General features: G+C 36.6%; 1 protein-coding gene across 1 annotated transcript; it reads right to left on the bottom strand.

Moving 5' to 3' along the window:
* Positions 1-2,676: 2,676 nt before the first annotated feature.
* LOC115991678 (splicing factor 3B subunit 2) lies at positions 2,677-9,650 on the bottom strand. The gene is made up of 18 exons (XM_031115518.1): positions 9,306-9,650; positions 8,488-8,607; positions 8,243-8,368; positions 8,064-8,126; positions 7,871-7,978; positions 7,260-7,337; positions 6,275-6,367; positions 6,013-6,099; positions 5,638-5,739; positions 5,430-5,549; positions 5,248-5,310; positions 4,878-5,014; positions 4,579-4,660; positions 4,409-4,467; positions 4,259-4,304; positions 3,452-3,543; positions 3,297-3,366; positions 2,677-3,077 (listed from the first exon to the last, which is right to left on the bottom strand). The coding sequence occupies exons 1-18, from the start codon at positions 9,492-9,494 to the stop codon at positions 3,006-3,008; spliced, it is 1,707 nt and encodes a 568-aa protein (XP_030971378.1). The 5' UTR covers positions 9,495-9,650; the 3' UTR covers positions 2,677-3,005.
* Positions 9,651-27,081: the final 17,431 nt, after the last annotated feature.

The raw sequence follows: 27,081 nt of genomic DNA on the forward strand, positions 1-27,081 counted from the left end.
CTTATCTGAGAAAATCCCCTATCCATTTTCAGTGGAGGTTCTTGGGGTTTTAGCTGCAAGAAGGGAAGCTCAGTTTACTGTGGAATTGGGCATTCAACAATCTGTCTTTGAAAGGGATCCTGAGATTATGTGTAACGCTCTGAAATCGACTGATTTTGATCATTCCTCAATTGGCCAGTTTGTAAAAGACGTTTAGTTAGTCTGGATGGAGCATGTTCCACTTGACATTTCTAAGTTTGTTGTTTCTGATTCTTCAGCTTCTTAATAATAATGCATAGTCTTTTTCTTAAAAATAAAAATAAAAATATAAAAAATAAAAAATAAAAAATAAAAAATAAAAAAACTGGTCTGTTTGAATCATTTAAAGCTTTTTATGTAGCATCTTATATTCTCATAGAACCTGAACATGTAAGCACTACCCTCCTAATAAGCTTGTTGGATTATTAGATGCATAAAAAAAAAATTGATAGGATATGCTTTGAACATGCATTATATTGTTACATTTAGTAATAGCGTTTTTACTTAAGACTAGATTATTTTATGATTTGTTTGGATGGATGTAGTTTAATAGAATAATTTAGATATCAATTTGCGTTTAAAATTACTTAAATTGAGTATGAAATAACAAATTATTTCTCCAATCATAACTTGTAACAATTTATATTCAGTCATTTATAATAACAATTGTTTTTGGGAAAAGCCAAAAAAAAAAAAATTAATAATAAAAAAACTCAAATCATAACGTGTAAAATCTATTTTTTAAAACTCAAATCATAATGCGTAAAATCTTTCTAGGTGCCACCGATCTGACCATCACTCTCTCTAATCTTAAAATCTCATTTCTGCTCAAAACCTTACACCTGATCTGACCATGCATCATGGTAGTGGCTTCTCTCTTGACCAACGACGAGCAGATCAAGGGGCTGATCTTCAAGGTTTTGATTATGGAGGCCATACAGTCTTGATGCAGAGAAAACGATGTGAAATTTTTCTCTCTTTGGTCTCTCTTGGGACAGTTGGGTCCGTTGATGATTTTGGCTTGGATTCTTGTTTAATGAATTTGGACAATTGGGTTATGTTGATGAAGCTGGGCAATTGTGATGAATTTGGGTTTGGACAATTGGGTTATGTTGATGAAGCTGGGCAATTGTGATGAATTTGGGTTGATTTGGGTTGCGCTGATGAAGCTGGGTGATTGTGATGAATTTGGGTTTGATGATTGGAACGGGTTCATTCTTCCTACTAGTATTTAATTTAATTCTTTTCTCCTTTCTTTTTTCATTTGTGTTCCTGTGATCTGGGAAGTTTGAAGAACATGATGCAATATTCTTACGAAAGAATAATTAAAAGTAACCAAAAAAAATTTAATAATTAAATTAGATTTAAGGTCTTTTTAATTTAGGGTGCGTTTGAATCGACTTCAAACGAATTTCGGAAATAAATTTCCGGAAAATTCTGCGTTTGGCTGTCACGGAAAACATTATTTTCCGGAAATTGATTTCCTGTTGACCGAAATTTTCAGCCTTGACCACGGAAATGAATTTCTGCCTTCATTTTCACTTCAAAGCATTTCCGGAAAGAGAGAGAGAGCGCGCTCGCGCGCGAGAGAGGAGAAGAACATTCCAGTCAGTCCGATGATTGCCGGCGGACTCCGAACTCCAGGCGGCGCCGATCTCGCGAGCTCCAGTCCGACGCCGCGAAGATCGCGATCGACGGCGCGATCTCACCTTCGCAAGATCGCGCCATCGCGAGATCGTGTAGTTGATCACGATCTCGCCTTCGACCGAGATCGCGATCGACGGCGCGATCTCGCGAAGCGTCGATCCCGATCTCGCGCCGTCGCGAGATCGCGATCTCGCGACGCGTCAATCGCGATCTTGCCCGCGCCGTTGATCGCGATTGACGGCGCGATCTCGCGAAGCGTCAATCGTGAGATCGCGCCGTCGCCGTTGATCGCGAGATCGCGCCGGCGAGATCGCGATCGTTGATGATTTTTTCTGGATTTGTGTTTTCCTTCTTCTTTTCCAAACACCAGAAAATATTTTCCGGAAAATTTTTTGAAATGCAACCAAACACATGGAAACATTTTCCTTTTCCGGAAATTAGCATTTCCGGAAAATATGTATTTTCCGGAAAACATTTTACAGCATCCAAACACAGCCTTAATTTATTTTGTTGTTTAAATTTTCTAAAATGGCTTTTTTTTTTAAATTAAAATGCTGACATGTCATTTATAAATTATCAACTAAAATATCTTATTATTATTATTTTATTAACCACATCAATACTTACTGTACAGATAGGACGATCCATTTGCCATGTAAGATTTTTCTATTGACAGCAAAATCCAAAACGAAAACGTTTTTTTGATTTCAAGGATTGAGGTAGGCACAAAATCAATTTAGGGCCAAAATAAGAAAAAGTCCAAAATGTAGAGACCAAAAGTGTATTTGCATCATTAAAGAAATCATGCATCAAGAGCATATATAAAATGGGTTGTGTTCATGCATCTTCCCGACGTTTGGAGCCTATCAGTGAGGTCAAACAGTCGATCCAAGTGAATTTGGTTTCCAGCTCTAGTCCTGATTCGATGACCATCAATTGTTTAAGGTCCCCCCCCCCCCCCCCAAAAAAGGAATCTAGAGCATTCACTGAAGCACCTTAGTCACAACGTGATAAATTATTAAAGTTTAAGTTACTTTCTATCCAAAAAGGAAAAGTCAAAAGGTTATGTATAATATGTCATACATTGAAGACAGCTCACTACTAGAACTTCAAAAGGTTATGTATAATATGTCAGACAACTGTGTTTAAAAAGACACAGATGGGAGATACATTCTAAACTTCCCATGGAAAATGCTGCCAGCTTCAAGTAAACCACGTATGGCTGTCAACCCTCATATTATAAGATACATTCTAAACTCCCCATGGAAAATAATGCCAGCTTCAAGGAAAACATGATAGCCCCAGCAACCATCTTCTCAGAAACACAATTCAAACACACCCTAGAACTTGAAATCCTTCTTCTTCGACTTACCTTCCTTTTCTTGCATCTTCCGCTTCCTTTTCTTCTCATTCTGCACAAATAACATCTCAAAATTAAAAATTAACGGAATAAGAATAAAAATCATAAACATCTCATCCTGGTAAGTACATCTTACCCAACCCACCCCTCCCCTCCCCTCCTCCCCCCACATGGGGGTGGCACCACAGCCCAATAAGGCACCTTTTTGTCAAAATTTCCCTTGAGAAGCCCCAATTTTCAAATCAAATTAGTGAAGACATAATAGGCTCACCTCTGCAACCATGTCACTGAAATCCTCCCGCTGACTCCGCTGCTTCTCTTCCTCCCTTGCTTCCTCATACCTATGAAATGAAACGAAGTTGGGAACTCGTTATGCCTTTAGGGGACATTGACATTAACAATAACATATAGGAAAATGTTACTTACTTAGCCGGCAAAACATTCTCCATGGCTTCCAACTCTTCTGGTTGTAGAGTTACATCCACCTTATCTGATTTCTGACCTCTAAGAAGATCAACCTGAAAGAATATGACCATATCAGGCATCAGCAAATTATGCTTCTACATAGTGATAAATCAAGACCTAATTGTTGGAAAGTGAACCAATTACCGGTGTTCTAGTGCAATTACCAAATACTCTACATCAAGTTTACACATCTATCACTGAAACCTTCCAATTAGGTTGCTCTGTAAGTAACTAGAGGCCAGGGTTCTTGTACCATACAATTCATGTGCAAAGGCGTTGAAATAAAAGTAAAAAATTCAGAATTCAACCATTTCATGTAGCCCTTTGTTTTTCAACATTAGTTACTATTCTCTAGCTCACGTAGAGTCATAGTACAAAGCCCATTCCTTCAAGGATAAGCCTTTCTAAAAGCCTTCTATATGCAGGGTCTCCATAGGTTACACCTATAAGAACCTGCATAGATACTTTGCTTGTGCTACTTATAATCGTTATTGGTTTAAGCAGATATCTCATTCTCAATCTCAAATTTTCACATCTTATATCACTACAATACAGGAAAATTAATTTTTGACCGGACTCATAAACTTAAAGAATGAGTTATCATTCTATGCGCTTTTCTTTATAAGAGTTTTCATCATTCTATGCTGCTAAAGCTTAAATCAAGCACACCAGCTTCTTCAAGGGGGGAAAAACCAAATGATTAGTTTGGAAAAGTAACCATTTGTGTTACCAATATCAACAACTTGCTTGCAGAAGACACATTCTTACCCTTTTGGCAGTTGCCTTGTCTTGGGTGCCAGAGTTAACCACATATCTGTAGGCACAAAGGTAGATCAAAACAAATTTAGAGACAAAATCAATAAGATAAATAAAAAATACAACCAAAAAGAGTAATGTAAAAACAAGAAGATTGCATACGTGTGTGTTGTTCCAAGCAAAGTACCAGGGGCAATTTTCTCTTCTTTTTCTTCAAGTACCTTCATAAAACACAAAAATAAGACAAAGTTCAGATAATGTCATCCATTGGAGCATTGAATACAAGGAAAAAGTTAATATAAGAACCAGAATCTTGAATCACAAATACTAACTTGGTAAAGTGGCCGCTCAGTGTCCTTTCTCTGCTGCTTTCGAAGATCGATAACATCAGGTGTCTCAACACCAGTAGGAGTGCTGGTAAAGAAGAAAGGAATTAAAACATGGAAAATGCAAAGTACAATACACGAGTCCAACAATGATCTATGTTACAAATTTGCTTCAAAAATGTGTAGAGCCCTAGCCAGAAAGAGCTGAGGAACCTAACCATAAAACCTTCGAGAACACACTAATGTGAGAAAATGCATGTCATGAACAGGAATCAAGAACACTGGTATTGAGAGAAAAAAAATACCTTGAGAGACTATCTACAGATTGAATGCCAGCCTCTAAGTCCTCTTCCTCAATCAGTTCTTCCTCTTCCTCTTCCTCTTCTTCCTCTTCCTCTTCCTCCAAATCACCCCAATGCTTGGTCTTATCAACTGGTTCTTCCTAAATGATAAAGACAGCACATAATTAAAGCAATCATAATATTCTATAATCTAAGGGTAAACCACTCTCACATCTGACCAGCCAATAATTTAAATTGGAAGCAAAAATTTGATTTGACTTCGAATTTGATGCAGCCAACATTTTGCTACAGCCAACTTTGACAGCTTCAGATATAAAACCTAAAAACACAACTGAAATTTTAATCACAATAAGAATAACTCATGTGAAAGTACCTCATAATTGGGCTGTTCTTGTTGCTGAACACCGAATACATCTCCATACAAAGGACGTCCAAACTATATTCACAAACAGGGAGAAGTGAACTTGTTAAAACACTGATTACACTTATAAAAAAACCAACGTACATAGGGAACAAAAGGAAACAAGAGGAAGATATCAAGGTTAGGAAACTTACTTCATCAACAGGAGGCTTGCCCCAGCCACCAGGATGGTAACCAAAGCTAGCTCCAAGCGGGATAGGAGCATTAAGCCCAGGAATTTTCAGATGTGGGTAGGATGGTGGAGGACCATATCTCTGGAAGAAAATCAACCGTTAACAAAATATAAAAATGGTAACACACACAAACAAACTCTACTAAGCGCAAGATATTCGGTATTATGACCTGCATATTGATGAGCCACGGGGGAGGAGCACCCTCTGGCATTCCAAGGGCTTCTTTTAGTTCTTGCGACAGCATGCCTGGCTTCATTTCCCTTAACTTCACCTGAATACCACAAAACACGCACACATACAAACAATGTGAATAACAGCTAATATTATTAAATACCAAAAATTACACTTGTTTCTGTTTTGTCAATATTAATATAAGCTACAATTGTTACCTATCAAAAAAATATATATAAGCTACAATTTTCAAATCTAGAAACTCCAAAAAATACAATTGAGAAAATAGAAAGAAAACATCAAAACACATGTATATCAATTTACTGTGTGCGCGCGCGTGTGAGAGAGAGAGAGATCAATATAAGAAATACACCTCAAACTCTTTGCCTTCATGGTACAAATCTCCAAGAGTTGTAAGCTTTGGTTTTGTTTGGTATTTAAAGAATGCATCATGGAGAACCTAACAAACAGAAATCACACTCATTGATTAGACAGACAATAATCATTCTGAACATAAACTGCAGCAAGACATGCAGACAAAAATCGCAAAATAGTTGGGTAGGGTAAATTACAATAAATAAATAAATATTAAATTTAAAAAAAAAATACAACAAAAAAGAAAAAGTGAGACAAACCTGATAGTCAATATCCATTTTTCCCATCTTTGGCTGCATCCGCTCTCGTTGCTTCTGCTTCAACTTCTTACTGTCCTCTTTTTCAATGTAAGCCTGTATGAGACAACACAGAAACAGTACAACAGGTCATTAGCAGCATTACCAAGATGCACATTTTGGTAGATGAATCAACATAAAACTCAGACCAGCGAAAAAGAAGAAAAAAAAAAACCAACAAGATTTTAGATCTTACAAATCGGTGTTAAATGTGTAGGCCTAATGAGGAGAAAATGGATAATTTATTTCTAAATAGTGATATCGCTTGGGAAATGTGGTATCTTATGTTTCACTTGTTTGGGGCTAGGTGGGTCACACCAAAAACAGTGTTTGAGTTACTGGCATGTTGGAAGGGACACTTTGGCAAACAGCATAATATTCAAATTTGGAAAGCCCTTCCTTCAGGTTGGAGTGAACAGCATACAGTTTTGAGGGGAGTGATTTTTCTATGTAAAACTTCTATTCTTAAAAGCACTCTACAATTTGAAGACAGCCATCTCTTCCAAAAATTTCATGGAGTCCTTTGATCTTTTGAGTTTTAGATTTTAATTGTTTGGGTCATTCTCTTGAATACATCCCATGTACTAGGGCCATGCTCTTCTGTGCATTTTTAATGTATTTATTACTTATCCAAGAGAAGAAAAAAAAAAAAAAAATTTATTTGAGACTCAAAACACCAGGAGAAGTTTCAAGATTTAACAATAGAAACACAGCTGCAAGGACCGTGGAGATGGGAAAAAAAAGTAACAGGTAAAAATAATAATAATAATAATAATATAAAGTCAAAAACATCCAACAATGAAAATTTGTTGACAAGATAAAGTTAGCCGTACAGCTTCACAAAGATGATTTTATTATTCCTCATTTCAGAAAATCATGAAGATAAAAATATTATTAAAAAAAAAAAAAAAAAAAATTAACTGCAAAGATTGCACGAAATTGTACTTACCTGTCTGATTTTCTCAATTCCTGTTGCCGCAATAAAATCAGGAAGCTGAAATGGCTGTTTCTCAATACCACGCTTGCCCTGCAAAAAAGAATACCCAATGGCCGATGAGACACAAGTAATTGCACTAGCAAAATAGAATGATAATTCTGCAGTAGTAAAAAATTTTCAAATTTAAGAGGAATTCAGCCCGAGCATTAGGCACAATGGAAAGTCATCTGTAAATTCAAAACAGATTAATTAGCAACTCAAATGTAAACAAATCCCCAACATATATGATGCAAAAGTACTCTGTTATAAAACTAAAAAAATTAATTTTTCCCCATATATGGCTTCATACAAATATCTACGCCCTCCCACCCACACTAGCAAATACATAAACAAAGAAATCATTTAAGGGTGCCCATTGCCAAACACCTACAAGTCCAGGCTCCATGATTGTCACAGCAGCTCCCCTGCAAGAACCACATATATACATATAAGAGAAACCTTATCGACTTGATCTTCCTACACCCTATTCTCTAAATCCCACAGGTTCACTATTTCCACAAGTCATGCATGCACATTTTAATTTTTAACCCATTAGTCTTCAATTTCTAGTGATGCTTACTAACCTGCAAAAATTTACGTTTCTGACACCAATGCCTTGGGACAGGCACAGTGTTCCTGTATGATTTCAAAAACACCAACAACTTTGGGTCTGCAGAGGTTGCATCCCACACCTGGAAATGAATAAAATGTATATAAGCACAGAAAAATAACAAGGATAATAAGAAGAAACAACAAAGCACAAGCAAATATCCCTACCTCAACAACATCAGGCCTTGAGCAAATTTGCTTCAGTTCAGCAATCTTCATCCGCCGTTGTAGCTGAAAGACGAAAACAGAAATCCTTTAGTCTTTTAGGACAAACTGTTGCAATCATAACGACTATATGAAACTATACAAAACATCAATTGATATGTTTATTAACAAGTCATATATACCTTCTTCTTCTTGTTTGACACGCCTTTCTCTTTTTGTGGGTTATCCTGTTCTTCCTCTTCTGAGTCTGAGTCGGCCTTCTTGGTTGAGGCTGCATTTTCGGCAGACTCATCCTTATTATCATTATCCTGAATGGGTAGAATAATTAATGCATCATGTTAGGCTCATACTTCTCCCAGCGGAAAAATAGAATAACTTTAAAGTCAATATCACATAAAAAGAAGGGACGGGGGAGGATTCCTTTAACCTGAGTAGCAGTAGTTTCACGGAAACTGAATTTGCTAAAAATCTTTCTAAATTCTTCATCCATTCCATCATCAAGCTCAGCAGGCTCTGGGACATACTCCACTTCAACTTGCGGAAATGTCTACAAATTTCCAACATATAAGAATAAGAAAAACAAACATGTTCAAAACCATGTAACAGACCTTCCTGATTTATGATTCATTGTACAACATGAATATGGGTATTATATTTATAAGATCTTAAATACTCTTTTTTCAAGCTAATGCAAAACCAGCTTAAATTGAAAAGGAAATACATCTTATCTTATTCAGTTTTTCTTCTCTGGTAATGTGAAAACTAAACCTAAATAAACTCTCAATTGAACTCCATCAGAAAGAGGGAGAGAGATTACTTCCAGTTCTATCCAGATTTCAAATATCCAAATAGAAAGTTTTACCCCCATAAATGATTACACCTTAAAGAGTTCGAGCTTATATTCCTTTTCCTTCGAGTTCAAGAACAATTACTTCAGTGCTCAATTTCAAATATATTCGTGAAATATATTCTTATTCTTTAATTTAAATAGTTTTTTAACAAATCTCATCAAGTGCTAGTTTCCTATAATCTTTCTCTCGTTTTCCTTCGGTTTCTAAACAAACAAACAAAGCAGGAAATAAATCACAGAAAAACTCCATGCTCCACTCAATTCAGCACACATTAAAAATTAAAAAATAAATAAATAAATAAAACCCTAACTTCAACTATCAAAAACCAAAATCCACAAAACATATAGCATTTTTGCTATCACTCCCATACAAAAGAAAAGAAAAGAAAAGAAACCTGTTGAGGATCGTTGGAATCAGCGTCGCTCGAGGGGGCTTGGGAGGCCATGGAGTTCTTCTTCTGCTTACGGCGACGACGACGTCGTTCGGTATCGCGGGACTTCTTGGTGGGGTTAGGGTTAGGGTTAGAGGACAGATCTCCATTGGCGACGGCGCCGTTGGAGAGTAGTAGAGTTTCCGCAGCCATAATTATAACTTCCTTCCTCTCCTCGCGTCGCTGCGCTTCACTTCACTTCACTTCAGAGAAACGTGAATTTGTGTTTGGGCAACGATGCGAATTCCTTTTTTTTTATTTGAGAAAGGATGCGAATTCATTCGTATGGAAAGGACTGCGACTTCTGTCCTGTGTCATTCATAATTCATCATCATAATAATAATAATAATAATAATAAATGGGCCTTTTTACGCATCCATCCGATCCACACTACGGCACGTGTCAAATCTCCGCTTGCTGTTTTTTTAATCTATATATGTACGTATCATATTATATCATATTATATTATATATAATAAAAGTTGGGCTTAGATGTTGGTCAAGTGACTTCACCAAATTACAAAAATTTTAATAAAATTTTAGATTTTAAAAATAGATATATACATATTTTTTAGATAAATATGATAAATCATATCATATCATATTATATTATATATTATATATATAATAAAAGTTGTTTATTAAAAAAAAAATATATATATATATATATATATAATAAAAGTTAGGCTTAGACGCCATAGTTGCGCCAAGTGGCTTTACCAAATTGTAGAAATTTTAATAAAATTTAAGATTTTAAAAATAGATATATACATATTTTTTGATAAATATGACAAATCATATCATATCATATTATATCTTATTATATATAATAAAAGTTAGGCTTAGATGCCATAGTTGCCCCAAGTGGCTTCACCAAAAGTTACGCCAAGTGAGTTCACCAAATTGCAGAAATTTTAATAAAATTTTAGATTTTAAGAATAGATATATTTGCAGAAATTTTAATAAAATTTTAGATTTTAAAAATAGATATATACATATTTTTTGGATAAATATGACAAATTAAGTAATGAAAGAAAGTAGTATTTCATTTACAACTATAATAATTGTGTTCATCTAAAATGTTATCAACAAAGTCTAAAATCAATAAAATAAAATTACCTAAGGATAGAATTTAAATAAAAAAAAAGAGATAAATAAAAGTTAGGTTTAGACGCCGTGATTACACCAAGTGGTTTCACTAAATTGCAAAAAATTTAATAAAATTTTAGATTTTAAAAATAGATATATACATATTTTTTGGATAAATATGAAAAATCAAGTAATAAAAGAAAGTAGTATTTCATTTACAACTATAGTAGTTGTGTCTATCTAAAATGTTATCAACAAAGTCTAAAATCAATAAAATAAAATTACCTAAGGATAGAATTTAAATAAAAAAAGAGAGATAAAAAAATGTAAAAGAAAAAAAATCAATTTTGCATTTTTTTTTTTCATACGTATCTTTAAAAAACGTAAAAGGAAAAAAAAGATAAACTTGTATGCCAAGCTCCCGTAGTTGAGCACATAATAAGTTGGCAAGAGAATTAATGAAACGAAGGATTCAAGCTTATCAATTATTGCTGATCCTACGGGCTAACCATCTGGTACAGCCAAGCCTAAAATCATAGGCCCCAACACGTAATGTAGCCCTGTGATCTCACTAAGGAGGGAACACGACATCTTTTTTTTTTCTTTTTTTTGGTGATAAATTTGCTTCTTATGTCATCTTTTTTCTAATAATAAAGTAAAAAAAAAAATATATATATATATATATATATATATATTTGACTTTCACTTAAACTACTTCTTTTTATTCATATCATCTTCTTCGCAACCTTAAATTCTCACTATATATACATAGAGTTTTTTTATGTTTCATTATTTCTACTACGTACTTTACAATTATTTGCTATATTCTTCCTTTCTCCCCTTTGCCCTACCTACAACCTTGCAAGTAATTTTTTTTTTCTTTCATCAAATTGAATAGATTTTGTGTATTTGTTGCCTTTTTATTATATATAATATGATTTTTATCAACAAGTTTTATAGATAGGCTGAAATTCTATGTTTGATCACACTTTTTAGTGTTTTTTTTAAAAGTCAATATAGCAAGCAATATATTTGTATTTTTTAATTTCTTATTACATGATTATTTTTTGTTGACATCATTATTTTATAGTGGATTTAATTTGTTATAGCTTTTGTTTGGTGCTTTGTTCCATGTAATCTATATTCTTTAATTAAAAGCAAAATTTGCTGACAAACATGAAATTGGATACGAGAGAATCCATCCGTCCAAAATTCTATGTAAGTTTATCTTTACTTAACTCCCTTTTTTTTTTAAGCTCAAAAATTTGGATATTTTTTCATTAATGAATTGAGGTTTTTGCTTAATTTTGCTTTCAACCGTTTCAATTATTGAATTCATTATTTTTTCATGTGTAATATTAATATTTGTGTTTTTTTATGATAAAAAATAATAATATATGTGTTCTTAAAGGCTAAAACACAATACAATTACAAACATTACTTTAAATTAAGATATTATATTTATTTATTAGTAAGTTAGAATGTTACATTAAGTTAGAGTATTATATTTTTATTTATTATTAATTCAGAATGTTACATATGGATACATATGTTGGTTTAGAGTTGATATAACTTGTAGGGACACGATTTTTACGACCCAAGGATGATGTTAGGCTCGTGTGTAAAGGGCCCGAACAATATGATTTGTAGAGAGTGGGTTTGGAAAGGCTAGACCTTGGTCGTGGGGTAACGGTTTAGTCAGGATTTTCATGGAAGCCCATTCGAAGGTGGATTTGGCCTGTATGTCTAAGCCTTACACGGACGTAGTGTGAAGATCTATCTCCTCAGAATTAGTCCGAGGAGCATCTCGTCCTCGCCGTCGTCCTTTTTTATGAGTTCATCCTCCCCCTTTTCTCTGGTTCCCGGGCAGACCCCTTCTCTCAATGCCATAAGTTTCCCTTTTATACTAATATTTCATTCCCATTCTTCACCTACGTGTCCGTTTCTCCTTGTTTGGAGTGGTTACTCGTCTTGTCAATCCTCACATCAGAGTGGCTGGGAAAAGCTGGACAGCATGGTATGAGTATGGGTTTGTCAGGCGATGGGCTCCATATTAAGGCGTTGGCAGCCTTTTCCCTTGTGTTGCTCTCGTACTGAATTTGTCCTTTTCTTCAAACTTTTTTGTGAGATGTTGGGTGTAAAGTCGTCCTCGGCCACATCCTTGGACCTTCAAGGAGCTTTGATTGTGCGTTCTTAGCAGTAGGGTTCCTCGGCCTGGGTTTTGGGCTTTTAATACAAAGTGGGCTGGGAGCTCAGATTTCGGGCCCCACAATAGCCCCTCAAAATCCTGCTGCCCGACTTTTTAGTTGGAGAGGAGGGTTTTGGTGACATTAGGCCCACGTTATGGCTCGCTCAAATCTAATACTCCATTTTTATTTGTATTTTTTCATTTACATGGGAGGCGTGTCAAGATAAGGGTCATTCCTTTATTTTTCATTCGCGCGGAGTCATATTATATTTTGGTACTCGAGGCGCACCTTCACGAGGATCTTCAGATCCTACGGCTGAGGATGAGGTTGGAAATTGAGCCGAGTTGGCTTTGTCCGTAGCACTCCTTGGAAACTTGCATGAATTAAATGCCACCAGTTCGCTTCTGTGTATAAATAGGGTAGGGGTCACTCCCCTTACACATGAACTCTCCTATTCCCTTTAGAATCATACTTCTTCCATATCCGCGATCTCCCTTTCTGGTGCCTCTTTTTGCCTTAAAATAAGGTGTTCGAAGTGTGGATGGGGATGAAAGGTCTTCGCGCGCTTCAGAGGCACCGAATTCTCAAGGTGATATGGTACGGGTAAGGATGGCACAGATTCAAGCCAGTCCCCCGTTTTGACAGGAGGAAAATGGTATTCCTCCCTCTTTTAGTCAAAATCCGAAGCAGGTTCTGGTCATGCCAGATTTTTGGTATGTCAGAAGAAGGAATTTCCGCCATCAGCGCCGTCTGCCTTGTAGCAGGCAAATTTTTGCGGGGGCTCCTCAACTTCTAGCTCCCTACACCTTTTCTTCAATGGTATAGGCCTCAAGTTGGGTTCCCTGCACCTTTTCTTCAGCGGCGCCAGCCCGAAACCAGGTGCTGTCTGCACCTTTTCTTCAACACTGCAGGCCCCTCGTCGGGTTCTTTTGCTGCCTGGGCTATGGGCATGTAAAAGTATTGAGGAATGGTACCCTTACTCAACATCTTGGCACTGCAGCCAACCTCTCCTCTGTGCTTCTCCTTCGGCTCTGTCTTTACCCTCTTGTATTTTTTCTTTTTACTTACGTAGTTAGTTGTAATGTAAGCTTGTTTCAGCTTTTCATTGTATACTGTACTATTCCTTTGTCTTAATAAAAAATGAGTTTATTTCTTTCTAAATATTTTTCTTTCCTGCAACATCTACTTTGTGCATGAATGTTAGATATAAGCTTGCCTTTGATGATACTCGGAGTAGACAAATGCCTTAACACAGATTCATACTAGTTTAAACCTACGAACACTATTAAGTATAACGATGGCAATCCTCAATAAATTAAACTCTTGGAACTAACCGGGATAATGGCCGAGCGCTGTGCGATGCATGCTGGACAAATGTCCGAGAACGATAAACTTCTGAATAATTCATCCGAGAGGGTAGCCGAACAGTGAAGGACTTCAATCGTGTTTTTGGTAACATATTGCTCTATGTTGCATTAATCCCTTTGGTACCGAGGATCCAAGGGTAGACTGGGGAATCCGTTTAGCATAGGGATTAACCCAACTGTTAACGGGGAGTTCTTCTCGGGTAGATTTTAAGACTCATGTAACATAGTTTTTCTTTCAAGTACTTGGTTTCCCCATAGGCTTGAGTCCAAGGACCATACAAGACCCTGGTTCTGTCCAAAACTTGTGAGATTTCTTTTTTGTACTTGGTTTCCCCATAGGCTTGAGTCCGAGGACCATACAAGGCCTTGGTTCTGTCCAAAACTTGTGCGATTTCTTTTTTGTACTTAGTTTCCCCATAGGCTTGAGTCCGAGGACCATACAAGGCCTTGGTTCTGTCCAAAACTTGTGAGATTTCTTTTTTATACTTGGTTTGTGAGATTTCTTTTTTGTACTTGGTTTCCCCATAAGCTTGAGTCCGAGGACCATACAAAGCCTTGGTTCTGTCCCAAAACTTGTAAGATTTCTTTTTTGTACTTGGTTTCCCCATAGGCTTGAGTCCGAGGACCATATAAGGCCTTGGTTCTGTCCAAAACTTGTGAGATTTCTTTTTTGTACTTGGTTTCCCCATAGGCTTGAGTCCGAGGACCATACAAGGCCTTGGTTCTGTCCAAAACTTGTGAGATTTCTTTTTTGTACTTGGTTTCCCCATAGGCTTGAGTCCGAGGACCATACAAGGCCTTGGTTCTGTCCAAAACTTGTGAGATTTCTTTTTTGTAATTGGTTTCCCCATAGGCTTGAGTCCGAGGACCATACAAGGCCTTGGTTCTGTCCCAAAACTTATAAGATTTCTTTTTTGTACTTGGTTTCCCCATAGGCTTGAGTCCGAGGACCATACAAGGCCTTGGTTCTGTCCAAAACTTCCTTGATAGGCTTGAGTCTTTTTTGTACTTGGATTTCCCCATAGGCTTGAGTCCGAGGACCATGCAAGGCCTTTCTGTCCAAAACTTGTGAGATTTCTTTTTTGTACTTGGTTTCCCCATAGGCTTGAGTCCGAGGACCATTTGGTTCTGTCCAAAACTTGTGAGATTTCTTTTTTGTACTTGGTTTCCCCATAGGCTTGAGTCCGAGGACCATACAAGGCCTTGGTTCTGTCCAAAACTTGTGCGATTTCTTTTTTGTACTTGGTTTCCCCATAGGCTTGAGTCCGAGGACCATACAAGGCCTTGGTTCTGTCCAAAACTTGTGAGATTTCTTTTTTGTACTTGGTTTGTGAGATTTCTTTTTTGTACTTGGTTTCCCCATAAGCTTGAGTCCGAGGACCATACAAGGCCTTGGTTCTGTCCCAAAACTTGTAAGATTTCTTTTTTGTACTTGGTTTCCCCATAGGCTTGAGTCCGAGGACCATACAAGGCCTTGGTTCTGTCCAAAACTTGTGAGATTTCTTTTTTTACTTGGTTTCCCCATAGGCTTGAGTCCGAGGACCATACAAGGCCTTGGTTCTGTCCAAAACTTGTGAGATTTCTTTTTTGTACTTGGTTTCCCCATAGGCTTGAGTCCGAGGACCATACAAGGCCTTGGTTCTGTCCAAAACTTGTGAGATTTCTTTTTTGTACTTGGTTTCCCCATAAGCTTGAGTCCGAGGACCATACAAGGCCTTGGTTCTGTCCCAAAACTTGTAAGATTTCTTTTTTGTACTTGGTTTCCCCATAGGCTTGAGTCCGAGGACCATACAAGGCCTTGGTTCTGTCCAAAACTTGTGAGATTTCTTTTTTGTACTTGGTTTCCCCATAGGCTTGAGTCCGAGGACCATACAAGGCCTTGGTTCTGTCCAAAACTTGTGAGATTTCTTTTTTGTACTTGGTTTCCCCATAGACTTGAGTTCGAGGACCATACAAGGCCTTGGTTCTGTCCAAAACTTGGTTTATTTTTCGATCATAAGCCCCTATACCAAGGCGGGGAGAGTTGGTTTGAGGCCGGAAGCCCCTAGAGATGCTCGCGCCCTTGGCACTGCAAGGCGTAGCCCCTAGCAGAAGTTTATGTCGGAGCAACAGCTGTGTGTTGCCAAAGACGTAGGAAACCTCACGAACCTCTACTTGCTAGAGAGTTAACTCCACCGCCACCCGCGCCAACGCGCAAGCCTTCCCACAGACGGCGCCAATTGTAGGGACACGATTTTTACAACCCAAGGATGATGTTAGGCTCATGTGTAAAGGGCCCGAACAATATGATTTGTAGAGAGTGGGTTTGGAAAGGCTAGACCTTGGTCGTGGGGTAACGGTTTAGTCAGGATTTTCATGGAAGCCCATTCGAAGGTGGATTTGGCCTGTATGTCTAAGCCTTACACAGACGTAGTGTGAAGATCTATCTCCTCGGAATTAGTCCGAGGAGCGTCTCGTCCTCGCCGTCGTCCTTTTTTATGAGTTCATCCTCCCCCTTTTCTCTGGTTCCCGGGCAGACCCCTTCTCTCAATGCCATAAGCTTCCCTTTTATACTAATATTTCCTTCCCATTCTTCACCTACGTGTCCGTTTCTCCTTGTTTGGGGTGGTTACTCGTCTTATCAATCCTCACATCAGAGTGGCTGGGAAAAGCTGGACAGCATGCTATGAGTATGGGTTTGTCAGGCGATGGGCTTCACATTAAGGCGTTGGCAGCCTTTTCCCTTGTGTTGCTCTCGTATTGAATTTGTCCTTTTCTTCAGACTTTTTTGTGAGATGTTGGGCGTAAAGTCGTCCTCGGCCACATCCTTGGACCTTCAAGGAGCTTTCATTGTGCGTTCTTAGCAGTAGGGCTCCTCGGCCTGGGCTTTGAGCTTTTAATACAAAGTGGGCTGGGACCTCAGATTTCGGGCCCCACATAACTTATAACCATTTGAATGAAATCACCACTAAAACAAATGATTTAAATATCAAAATAAGAAATAAAAATTAAATTTCTTTTAAGTGTACAAGTACAATTTATTTTTTAATATTAAATTTTGAATTAATTCTTTTTTCATTTTATTTGTTATTAAATTTAATTATATTATCAAAATATTTTTTTATTAAGCCGTGCATCGCATGGGTATAATACTAGTATATATATATATATATATATAAAACCGAAACCTTTGACCTCTCCACAATTTTCCACATCAGCATTACTTTTACTTAAATAAATAAAACAAAAATTATGATTTTACTATAAAACCGGATTTTACTATAAATAAAATTATGATTATACACTTATACTATACTATTGCATATAGAGTCAAATTTGAATAAACAAGTTATTTACTAGCTTTGGACTTGCGTATCTGGACTATAGCTAGCCATGATATATATCTTCACGGTTGTTTAATCCAAAATCATCTATATATATATATATATATATATATATAACTCTCTTCAATTATTGACCAAATACTTGCACATATACGCATACACTAAATCTTGATAAACTCGAATTAAAAAAAAAAAAAAATTAGTAATAGTAGTAGTAGTATGATAGGACTCTTTTAATCTAAGTTAGTATAAATTGATTAGTGTATTTTATGATTCTATCAAAATAGTCAATCGAATTTGGGTTTAGAGTTTACACTCTTTCAAAACTATATAGCTATGTAATATTTAAACATGCTTTGTAGTCACAATTAAGTGAGATGATGTGCAATAAGTATTAAATTTGCAATTTGTTTTATTGCAATTGTGTTTACACTGTGTTTGGGGTTTCTGTTCTTTTTGTTTCCCTATCTTTTTCATATACCAAGATTATGGCTTCTCCGATTTTCGGTAAACAATTTTTGGTTATTTTTATGGTTAACAACTTAACATGCATGTGTGTGTGTATATATATATATATATATTATTGAAAATATAATGAGATGTTGATGGTTAATACATATATATTTCAGGAATCAAGAGTAATATTCTTTTTTATTATTTGAAGCATTCGCTCCAATTAGTAAGGCTTTGGTAATGTCACTTTGTCTTGAATCTTCAAGGTGGCTATGTGTAAAACTATAAGTATGTAATTTTTATTTTTTGATGGTCTTATATATATATATATATATATATATGAATTTTTATTTTATTTCTTTTTAGGCCGGTTGATAAGCAAGACTTGGAGGAGTGAATCATCTTCATTTGTAAGACAAAATACAAGGAGGGTGGAAAGTTATGTTCATGATTAAACATTCAAGATAGGAATTATATGATTCATGGGCAATTTAAATTGAATTTTCAATTTTAGAATTATTGCATGTGTTGCAAATCTATATTTAAAGTGAGAAAATTTTACATAGAAACATTTTTAGAATGATGATTAATTTTCTGTGGTTAAAATGAATCTTTGTATATAGAAGTCTAATAAATTCTTTTGTTTTAATGGCTACTTAAAATGGTTTAATTGATCTAATACGTCATTGACCATTGCTACAAAGTACAAACATATACAAAATAAACATTTTTAGATCTAAAATTATTTGCTAACCAGTAATGTTGGCCTGTTATAGTTTATTATTTGCATATGTGCAAAGTTTAAATATAGTAACTGTCATTGTATATTTAAAACTTTTATGATTAACCTCTTATAGTATGAACCCAATACAAACAATCATAATGTTCATCCACACATCTCTTATATTTTAACTTCTCTGTGTTCATGTAGAATATGAGTATCATCTAATATTCTAGATTATAGAGTATAAGAAATATATTTATTAAATAAAAAATGATATATTTGCCTATCAAGATTTGTATAGAGTTAACATTCATTTATTACATTTTTTTTCATCTACATATTTTGCAGCAATTGTATACAATTGTTTAATTTTCCTTTAATGTTTGATTATATTTCAAATGCAATTATACTTTTGTAGCATGCTTAAAGTAAATATATATAATTTTTGAAAAACTATCATGTGCATTACATGAGTTAGCGACTAGTAAAGTCAGATTTTGAACGCCCATGTACTGATCATCAATTCAACAAATCTCAGCGTTACTCCAAAGAACATAATAGCGCAAACGAGTTAGGTTGTATTTGGATATCGCTTATTTTGTTAAAAATTGAAAACTGAAAACTAAAAACACTATGGTAAAATAATTTTTAAATGTGTGAATAATGCCGTGAGACCCATTTTTAATGTTTTTTTCCTTAATAAAGTACTTGTGAGAATCGTGAACAGTGCATGGAACCCACTAAACAGAACATATTGTCTCCTAAAAGCTGAAATGTGTGCATAAAAAAAATTTAAAAAAAAAAAAAAAAAAAACGCAAATACAAATGCAGCTAGTGAAATGTCAATCCAAACGCATACTAAAGTCCGTTTGGATACCGCTTATTTTGCTAAAAACTGAAAATACTGTAGCAAAATAATTTTTAAATATATGAATAGTGCCGTGAGACCCATTTTTAATTTTTTTCCTAAATAAAGTACTTGTGGGTCTCGTGAACAGTGCATGGGACTCACTAAACAATGCATATTGTCTCCTAAAAGCTGAAACGCGTGCATAAAAAAAAAAAAAAAAAAAAAAAAAAAAAAAAAAAAAAAAGAGGAAAACACAAATGTAGCTAGTGAAACGTCAATCCAAACGCATACTTAAAGCATAGTTGTTTTGCACATGCAATGAGAGTTTTTAAAAAAAAAGTTTAATGTAATTTTTTAATTTAAATTTATCTATTATTGTATTAGTGAGGTTACACAGGAAGGGATTTTTAAAAAACTAAAATTTAATGTGAGATATATTTAAATAGAGAGTGTGCTAATTTTAATTTTTAGGAAAAAAATTTCTCCTATAGTTTTTTTTTTTAATTTTGTTGAATTACAATTTTAACCCTTTTTTATTTTTTAAGAATAAGGATTATCTAATTAACTTAGGGGTATTTTTGACATTTTCTGAAAGTATAATTAACTTCCTAAATCTTCTTAATATATAGAGAAGAGATACACATGCTTTTACTTTCACATCTATACATCTATACATCTATATTAGTAGGTAAAACTAAGAGAAAATCCAATTAGATTTCAAATTGGGGTTCAATTAGAATATAATTTTGTGCCAAGTGAGTTAATTCAGTGTAAAAAATGAAATTCAATTAAAATTTAATTTTGCGCCATGTGTCCCATCTAATCAAAGTTTTTTTTTTTTTAATTTTTGTGCCAAATAAGTTAATTTAGTGTAGAAAACGAGAAGTCTAATATAAATAAATCATAAAAAACATAACCATATATCTAACTCTATATATAAAATTAGAGGAAGCGAGAATTTGAATGATTTTATATTTATGAGTCTCTTTTGTATAACTAAAAACAATTCAAATTTATAAGTCATTTATGTAATATACCATGACTATGTACAATCCATTATTAACTAGATTATATATATATATATATATATATATATATATATTTATATATTTGCTTTTTTAAACCAAAGTTTAGAGAAAATTCAATTAGAATCAAAATTGGATTTTACTTTTGTTAGCTTTCCATATAAATTAAATTGTTTAGATTTTTACTATTATTTTTTCTCTAAACTAATGAGCATATTTTTTATACTGTTTCTATTCAGATATTTTATATGCGAAGATGTACGAACTGAAAATAGTAGACCGGCCCTGAACTACAGACCCACTCATTGAATAGTCTCTACCCATCTTAGCCCACTTGGCCGAGCTGAGATGGGTCGGGCCGAACATACGAATTAAGTACCCCAAGATATGCCATGAGTAAGAGATAATGCTTTGGGAGAATCTATCTACCAAGCAATAAACGGCATCAAGCACGAGTTAGTAAGAGTTCATGTTAACTATAGGAAATGGGTCCCCACTAACTAGTGACATGACATGAAGGGACCCACTAATATATGAAATATCCTTTCATTATGACGATCCCACTAATAGAGAGATATCAATAGGGGACGAGAGGCAGGAGTGAGGGGAGGGGAGAATTAGGGGAAGAGAGAGACATGAAAGTAGTAAGGAAAAGCACATCCTGGGGAGAAGGGAATCCCATTCGGATTTCAAGGAAGGGGCTCAACTGCCTAGTAGCCATCTCGGCCGAGCCAAAAACCAAAGATTTAGGTGCCAAAGTAACATTAGAACTTCATTAGTGACCTGAGTAAACACTTCTTGGAACTTTCACTGTGGGATATGCCCAACCTAGAGTACAAGTAAATTTGGAGCCAAGCCTAAAAGCCTAAGGTTGTTGGGAAAGGACCACCACAATTGACACTATCTGTGGGAAAATCCTACCATGCTGAAGGTTTAGAGGTGGTGGAGGCAACAACCTGATAGAGGGCTAACATGCAAGTGAAGTTTTCGTGGGCTCCAGTGGAAACCAATCTAAGGGCTTATCTCAGGCCCTTAGGTTGGTGGAGCAAGAGCATATGAGGGAACGCCGCGGCTACGAGGGACAAGGGACTCAAGATGACTCACATGCAGCATCGTCCCGAAGAGAAAGGATACTCTAATACGTGCTAAAGGGTTCGAACCATAATGACCAAGACTGTAAGCTAGAAAATCTATGAAGGCAGGTTAGAGAGTTGGAGCTAGAGGCAAGGAGTAGGCGCCAAAGGAGGGCTCCTGAGGGGTTGTCCCATGACCATGATTCGATAAGCAGTCATATTGGGAGATCATCTCACCAAAGTCACTCTTGGTTGCCAAAGGACAAGTTGAATGAGTCTAGGGATAGAAGTTCGGTATCACCGATGAGAGAAAGGGATGGGCACCCAATCGCCGCCATGAACGCCGTGAGCCAAGCACAACGAAAGATAGCCCAGTCACATTTTTCTGAGGAAATAGAACGCATCAAGATGCCAAGGCACTTCACTCGCCCTCCATTCACCTATTATAACGGCAAGACGGACCCGATGGAACATGTAAGTCATTTCACCCAACTTATGGCACTTTATTCCTAGAATGATGGGCTTCTATGCAAAGTGTTCCTTTCCAGTCTCTACCCCATAATGATAAGATGGTCCAATACTCTAAAGAAGAGATCCATTCACAGCTTTCTCAAGCTCATCGAAGCCTTTGGAGCCAGGTTTGTAACTTGTAGCCAAGAACCACAACCTATCGACGCGCTTTTATCGATGGCCATGGGGAGTAGGGAGACACCCTGGTCATACTCGAATAGGTATTGGGAGCCGTATCGCAAGATCGGAGGAGACAATGAACATATGGCCACAAGTACTTTCAAACTGGGGCTGCCCCTTAATTTCAAACTGAGGGATTCCTTAACCATATAGCCTCCCTAGAACATGCATCAGCTGATGAAGCAGATAAAAGAACATAAGAGACTAGAGGATGATAGGAAACTGAATAAATGGAAGGCCCCTACAGCATTTCAATACCGGAAGGAATCTCGAATTGGGGGCTTTCAATAAAGGACTGAAAGAGAAGTTGCGGGGCAAAACCCCATTAGCCGAGCAGAAGGTGTAAACATCACTTTTAAGGAGCCTGTAAATAAAATCTTGGAAAAGATCAAGCATGTGCCTTATTTCTGCTGGCCTAATAAGATGAGCGGAGACCCAACCAAGAGGAACCAGAATCTTTATTACACCTATCATCGGGATAAGAGGCATACCACTGAGCAGTGTAAGACGTTCAAGGATTACTTGGAGTAGTTGGTGAAAGTGAGGCATCTAAGAGAATATGTGGTCAGTCAAGGGGGAGTACTATAGGGCAAGTGTCAGGAAGCCGAGGAGGGACAATGCCACCTCCTCTCGGCATCATCGAAGTCATACACGCCACATTAATTAGGGTTAGCACTAGCTGCCAAATGGGGATACTTAGCATAACTCCTCAGCAGGAACCGAAGGCAGTTAATCGTCCCAGGAAAAAGCTCAAGTCGAGTAGGGAAAAGATAGCTTTTAATGACAATGACCTTGAAAGGTTCCTTGTAAAGAGAGTTATGATCGACAAGGGAAGTGGGCGCAAAGAGTATGTACCCCAATCTGTATAAAGGGTTAGGTTTGAGAGATGAAAACCACACCAAGTATAATACCCCCTTAGTGGAATTTGACAGGAAGATGGTGATATCTGCAGGACAGATTAAGCTCCCTGTAGTGACAGAATGGAAGGAGGTGATGGTGAATTTTATAGTGGTTCACGTACTCTCGTCGTACACGGTGATCCTAGCACAACCGTGGATCCATTCCATGAGGGTTGTGCTATCTACGCTGCACCAAAAGATGAAGTTCCCTACCGAGCAAGGAATAGTAGTGGTGAAGGGAGATCAAAATGTAACTCAGCTATGCTTTGTGGCTGCAATCAATCATGAAATCAAGTAGAAGAAACATGTGGAATCAAATCCTTTATAGCAATCACAGAGCCCCGAGCATCCCAATGGGGTTGACAGTGCAAAGGAGTTAGATGAAGTCCATATTTTACCCTATGAAGACAGGTACTTTTGGGTGGGTAAAAGCCTTCCAATTAAGGATCGTGTGAAAGTATTATTGTCACTAGTCCAAAACTTTGATGTCTTTGCATTGAGCCCATATAAGGTGCCCCAAGGTAGACTTGGAGTTTATAATGCATACGCTAAACGTGGACCTCTTGTATCCCCCAAGAAGCAAAAGTCGAGGCGATCAGCTAAACCTCACATGGAAGCTGTGAAGGAGGAAATGGAGAAGTTGAAGCAAGTTGGGGCCATAAAAGAAGTATTCTTCCCAGACATGTTGGCCAATACTGTGGTGATTAAAAAGAAGAATGGGAAATGGAGGGTTTGCATTGACTTTACAGATCTAAATAGAGCATGCACTAAGGATCCCTTTACCGCCCTGAAGATTGACCAATTAGTGGACGCCATGTACGGCCATCCGAGGATGACTTTTCTAAACACCTTTCAAGGGTATCACCGAATCGCTCTGGCTCCCAAAGATCAAGAGAAGACATCCTTCATCTCTCCAAAAGGTAATTACCATTATAAGGTCATGTCCTTTGGTTTAAAAAACGTCGGGGCAACTTACTAGCAAATAGTTACATGGATGTTTAGGCAGCAGATCGGTAAAACAGTGGAAGTGTATATTGACGACATGGTAGTCAAAAGTAAGAAGTCAAGGGAGCACATGCCAGATTTGACCGAGGTATTTGAGATATTAAGGCATGATAGATTACGCCTCAATGCTGCTAAGTCTGTGTTTAGGGTGGGATTTGGGAAGTTCCTTGGTTACATGATAATGTGCTAAGGAATCAAGGTCAACCCCAACTAGATCAACTCAATCCAATAGCTCAATCTGCCAAAAAACCCAAAGGAAGTACAAAAGCTTATAGGGGTGATAGAAACCCTAAACTAGTTTGTGTCCATGTCAGCTGACAAATGTCACCCTTTTTTCCAACTGCTCAGGAAGTGGAAGGGATTTCAATGGAACGAGGAGTGTGACAGTGCCTTCCAGAGCTTGAAGCTCCACCTAGCTCGCCAACCTATTTTAACCAGTTTTGAGCCTAGCAAAGACCTGTACATGTACTTTGCCATGTCTAAGCATGTAGTGAGTGCAGTACTAATAAGATTTCAGAACAGTATACAAAATCCAGTGTACTATGTCTGCAAGACTTTGGTAGACTTAGAAACCCAGTATTTTCCTCTAGAGAAGATAGCTTTGGCCCAGGTGCACGCCATGAGGAAATTGCCACCCCACTTCCAGGCCAAATGGTGTATGTTTTGATCAATCATCCCCTGCAATCCTTGTTGAGGAGGTCGGACTTCATAGGGACAATAGCTAAGTAAGGTACAAGATTGTGATCTTTCTATGTCAGGTATTGTAGACACCTCATTTTGGACCCGATTAATAAACTTTAGTCCCTGGTCCTAATGATGAGATTAACATGTCTACAAAGGTAATTGAAGTTATTTTGATAGTTTGGAAGTAATCACAACTCAAAAGTGCTTAAATTGCTTTGAAAACGATGCTGAAAAATGACCTTTGCTCACAATTTTGACCATAAATTTTGATCCATAAAGAATATTTGAGTGAGGTTCATTTCATTGGAAAATAGACATCCTGGGCTTCAAGTTGAACACAAATTCTGCCTAATTTAGACTAAAATTGAGTGAGTTATGACCATTTGAAGTTGGGCCATCAAAATTGTCAAAATTAATTTTTCTGGGAACGCATGCGTGCGCGGGGATGCATGTGTATGCAGCTTCAAACTTGCATATGTAGGCCGCTTTCTAAAGGCACAAAACTTCATGTTTTAGGGCCCAAAGCCTCCCTCTTTGATGGGGCCCGACCCTTAGACCCTTTGGAACATCCAAAACCCTAAAAATGAACCTGAAAACCCTAATTTAAACATATAAATATATCCTTATGCCTCCAAACTAAAACCCTAGCAAGAGAGAGTTTATTTTTCACCTAAACTTCTCCAAAACACTTTTCTAACTCTGATTTTCTGTACACACAACCACTGAACATTTTTTGGTTCTTCAAAACCTCTTTCTAGTAGTCTTAAGGCAAAAATGACTTTCTAAATCCTTTCAAAACCTTTTTCAAAACAATCTTTTCAAGAACATATTTTTATTTTGAGTTGTGATTACCTATGAACTATTGAAATAATTTGATTCCTTTTATTGTCATTTGATCTTGTTGTGTAGGCACTTTAATTGTCATTTGATCTTGTTGTGTAGGCACTGAGGGGCCAGTTAAATATCAATCAAGTTTGTGTTCCATAGCAAAGTGAGTCTCTCTTCATGGCTTTTCCTTGATTTGGATATTTTATAATTTTATTTTTGTTGTTCTCACTTAATTTATATGTTATTCATGCTTAGAAATATGTTTTGTTTTGTTTGATTTTATTTTATTGTGTCTCATCATGTTTTGATTGGAAAGTTGATATGATTGGATATATTAATGAACATGTTTTGATGTGCTAAGTGTTGCTCCTATTTGTTGTTAGGTCCAAAGCATGTTTATGAATAGATTTTGTTTTGTTTATCCGTATTTTTCTTGATCTTTAATATCTCTTTGTTGTCAGTTTAGGTTGTTTGGTTATATATTATAAGCATGCTAGGTTTTGTTTGATTTTGTTTTGTCTCATCACGTTTTGTTTTGATTGTTGTGTGTTGCGAATACTTATGTATGCATATGCATACTAGAGGCATGCATAAGCATACTTATGTATGCGCATGCATCCTCATGCCTAGAAACCCAGATTTAGGGTTCTTGCTATTTTGTTTGTTTTGGTTAGTTTTAATCACATGTTTAGGTCTTGTTGAGTATAGTTTTCACATGTTTAGATCTTGGGTTAGTAGAATAACATATTTCGCATGCTTGGATTGATCTCCTTTAATGGCACCGAAGTCCAAAAAGAGTTCTTACATCCTCTCCACTGATGCTTTCCATCTCACCTGCTAGAATGGAGCGGTAAGGTTAACAACGGCTCCTTCCTTGACCTATAGATCACAACAACACCTTACAAAGGGTGCAAGGACCGAATCAATAAGTTTTTCAAACTTTTCTCATTTTTCAAGTTTTCCATTGATCTTCCATTATGATATGTTTTTTAGGCCTGTAAATGCTTGGGTTTTTCTTTGGGATGGGTTTAGATGAAAACCTAACACTCTAGGAGGAGTAGAAACATGTTTAGGTTGCGTTTTGGTTGAGAAAACTTGGAAAATATCGAAGAACAACCTTTTGTTCGTTCTTGCGTGCGTAGACTTGTTCTTGCGTGCATAGGCTTGTTCTTGCATGTGTATCTGCTTCAGTTTATGTGCTTGCAGGTTCCTCCCTGTGTATGCATGCAGAATTCTATGTATGCAAAGTCCTTCCTGCACGTGCATAGCGCTAGGCAGAAATCCTAGTTTAGGCATTTTAGCTCATTTTTCATCTTTTTTCATCTGTTTGCAATTTTAACATCATCCTTCATCATTTTTGCACTCAATTGTATGTCCCATGTCACATTTCATCCTTTTGTGCATCCAATATCATTTTCTCACCATTCCCTTCACCTAATCATGAATTTAATTTCATTCTCTTTTTGCAGGTTTCAGCCCCATATTCTGGTAGGGGAGTACCAACTAGGTCTTGGTGTAGTACAACATCTTTACTGAGGAGAC

This window comes from Quercus lobata, chromosome 5 (assembly GCF_001633185.2).
Source record: "Quercus lobata isolate SW786 chromosome 5, ValleyOak3.0 Primary Assembly, whole genome shotgun sequence".
Lineage (NCBI taxonomy): Eukaryota > Viridiplantae > Streptophyta > Magnoliopsida > Fagales > Fagaceae > Quercus > Quercus lobata.

Bases quoted from the DNA above. Each gene is read 5' to 3' on its own strand.
- LOC115991678 (XM_031115518.1), bottom strand. From the start codon at position 9,494: ATGGCTGCGGAAACTCTACTACTCTCCAACGGCGCCGTCGCCAATGGA. The intron at 8,369-8,487 runs GTTAAAGGAATC...CTACCCATTCAG, and splicing joins GTGAAACTACTGCTACTCAG to GATAATGATAATAAGGATGA. The intron at 5,015-5,247 runs GTACTTTCACAT...TTTATCATTTAG, and splicing joins AAGAACAGCCCAATTATGAG to GAAGAACCAGTTGATAAGAC.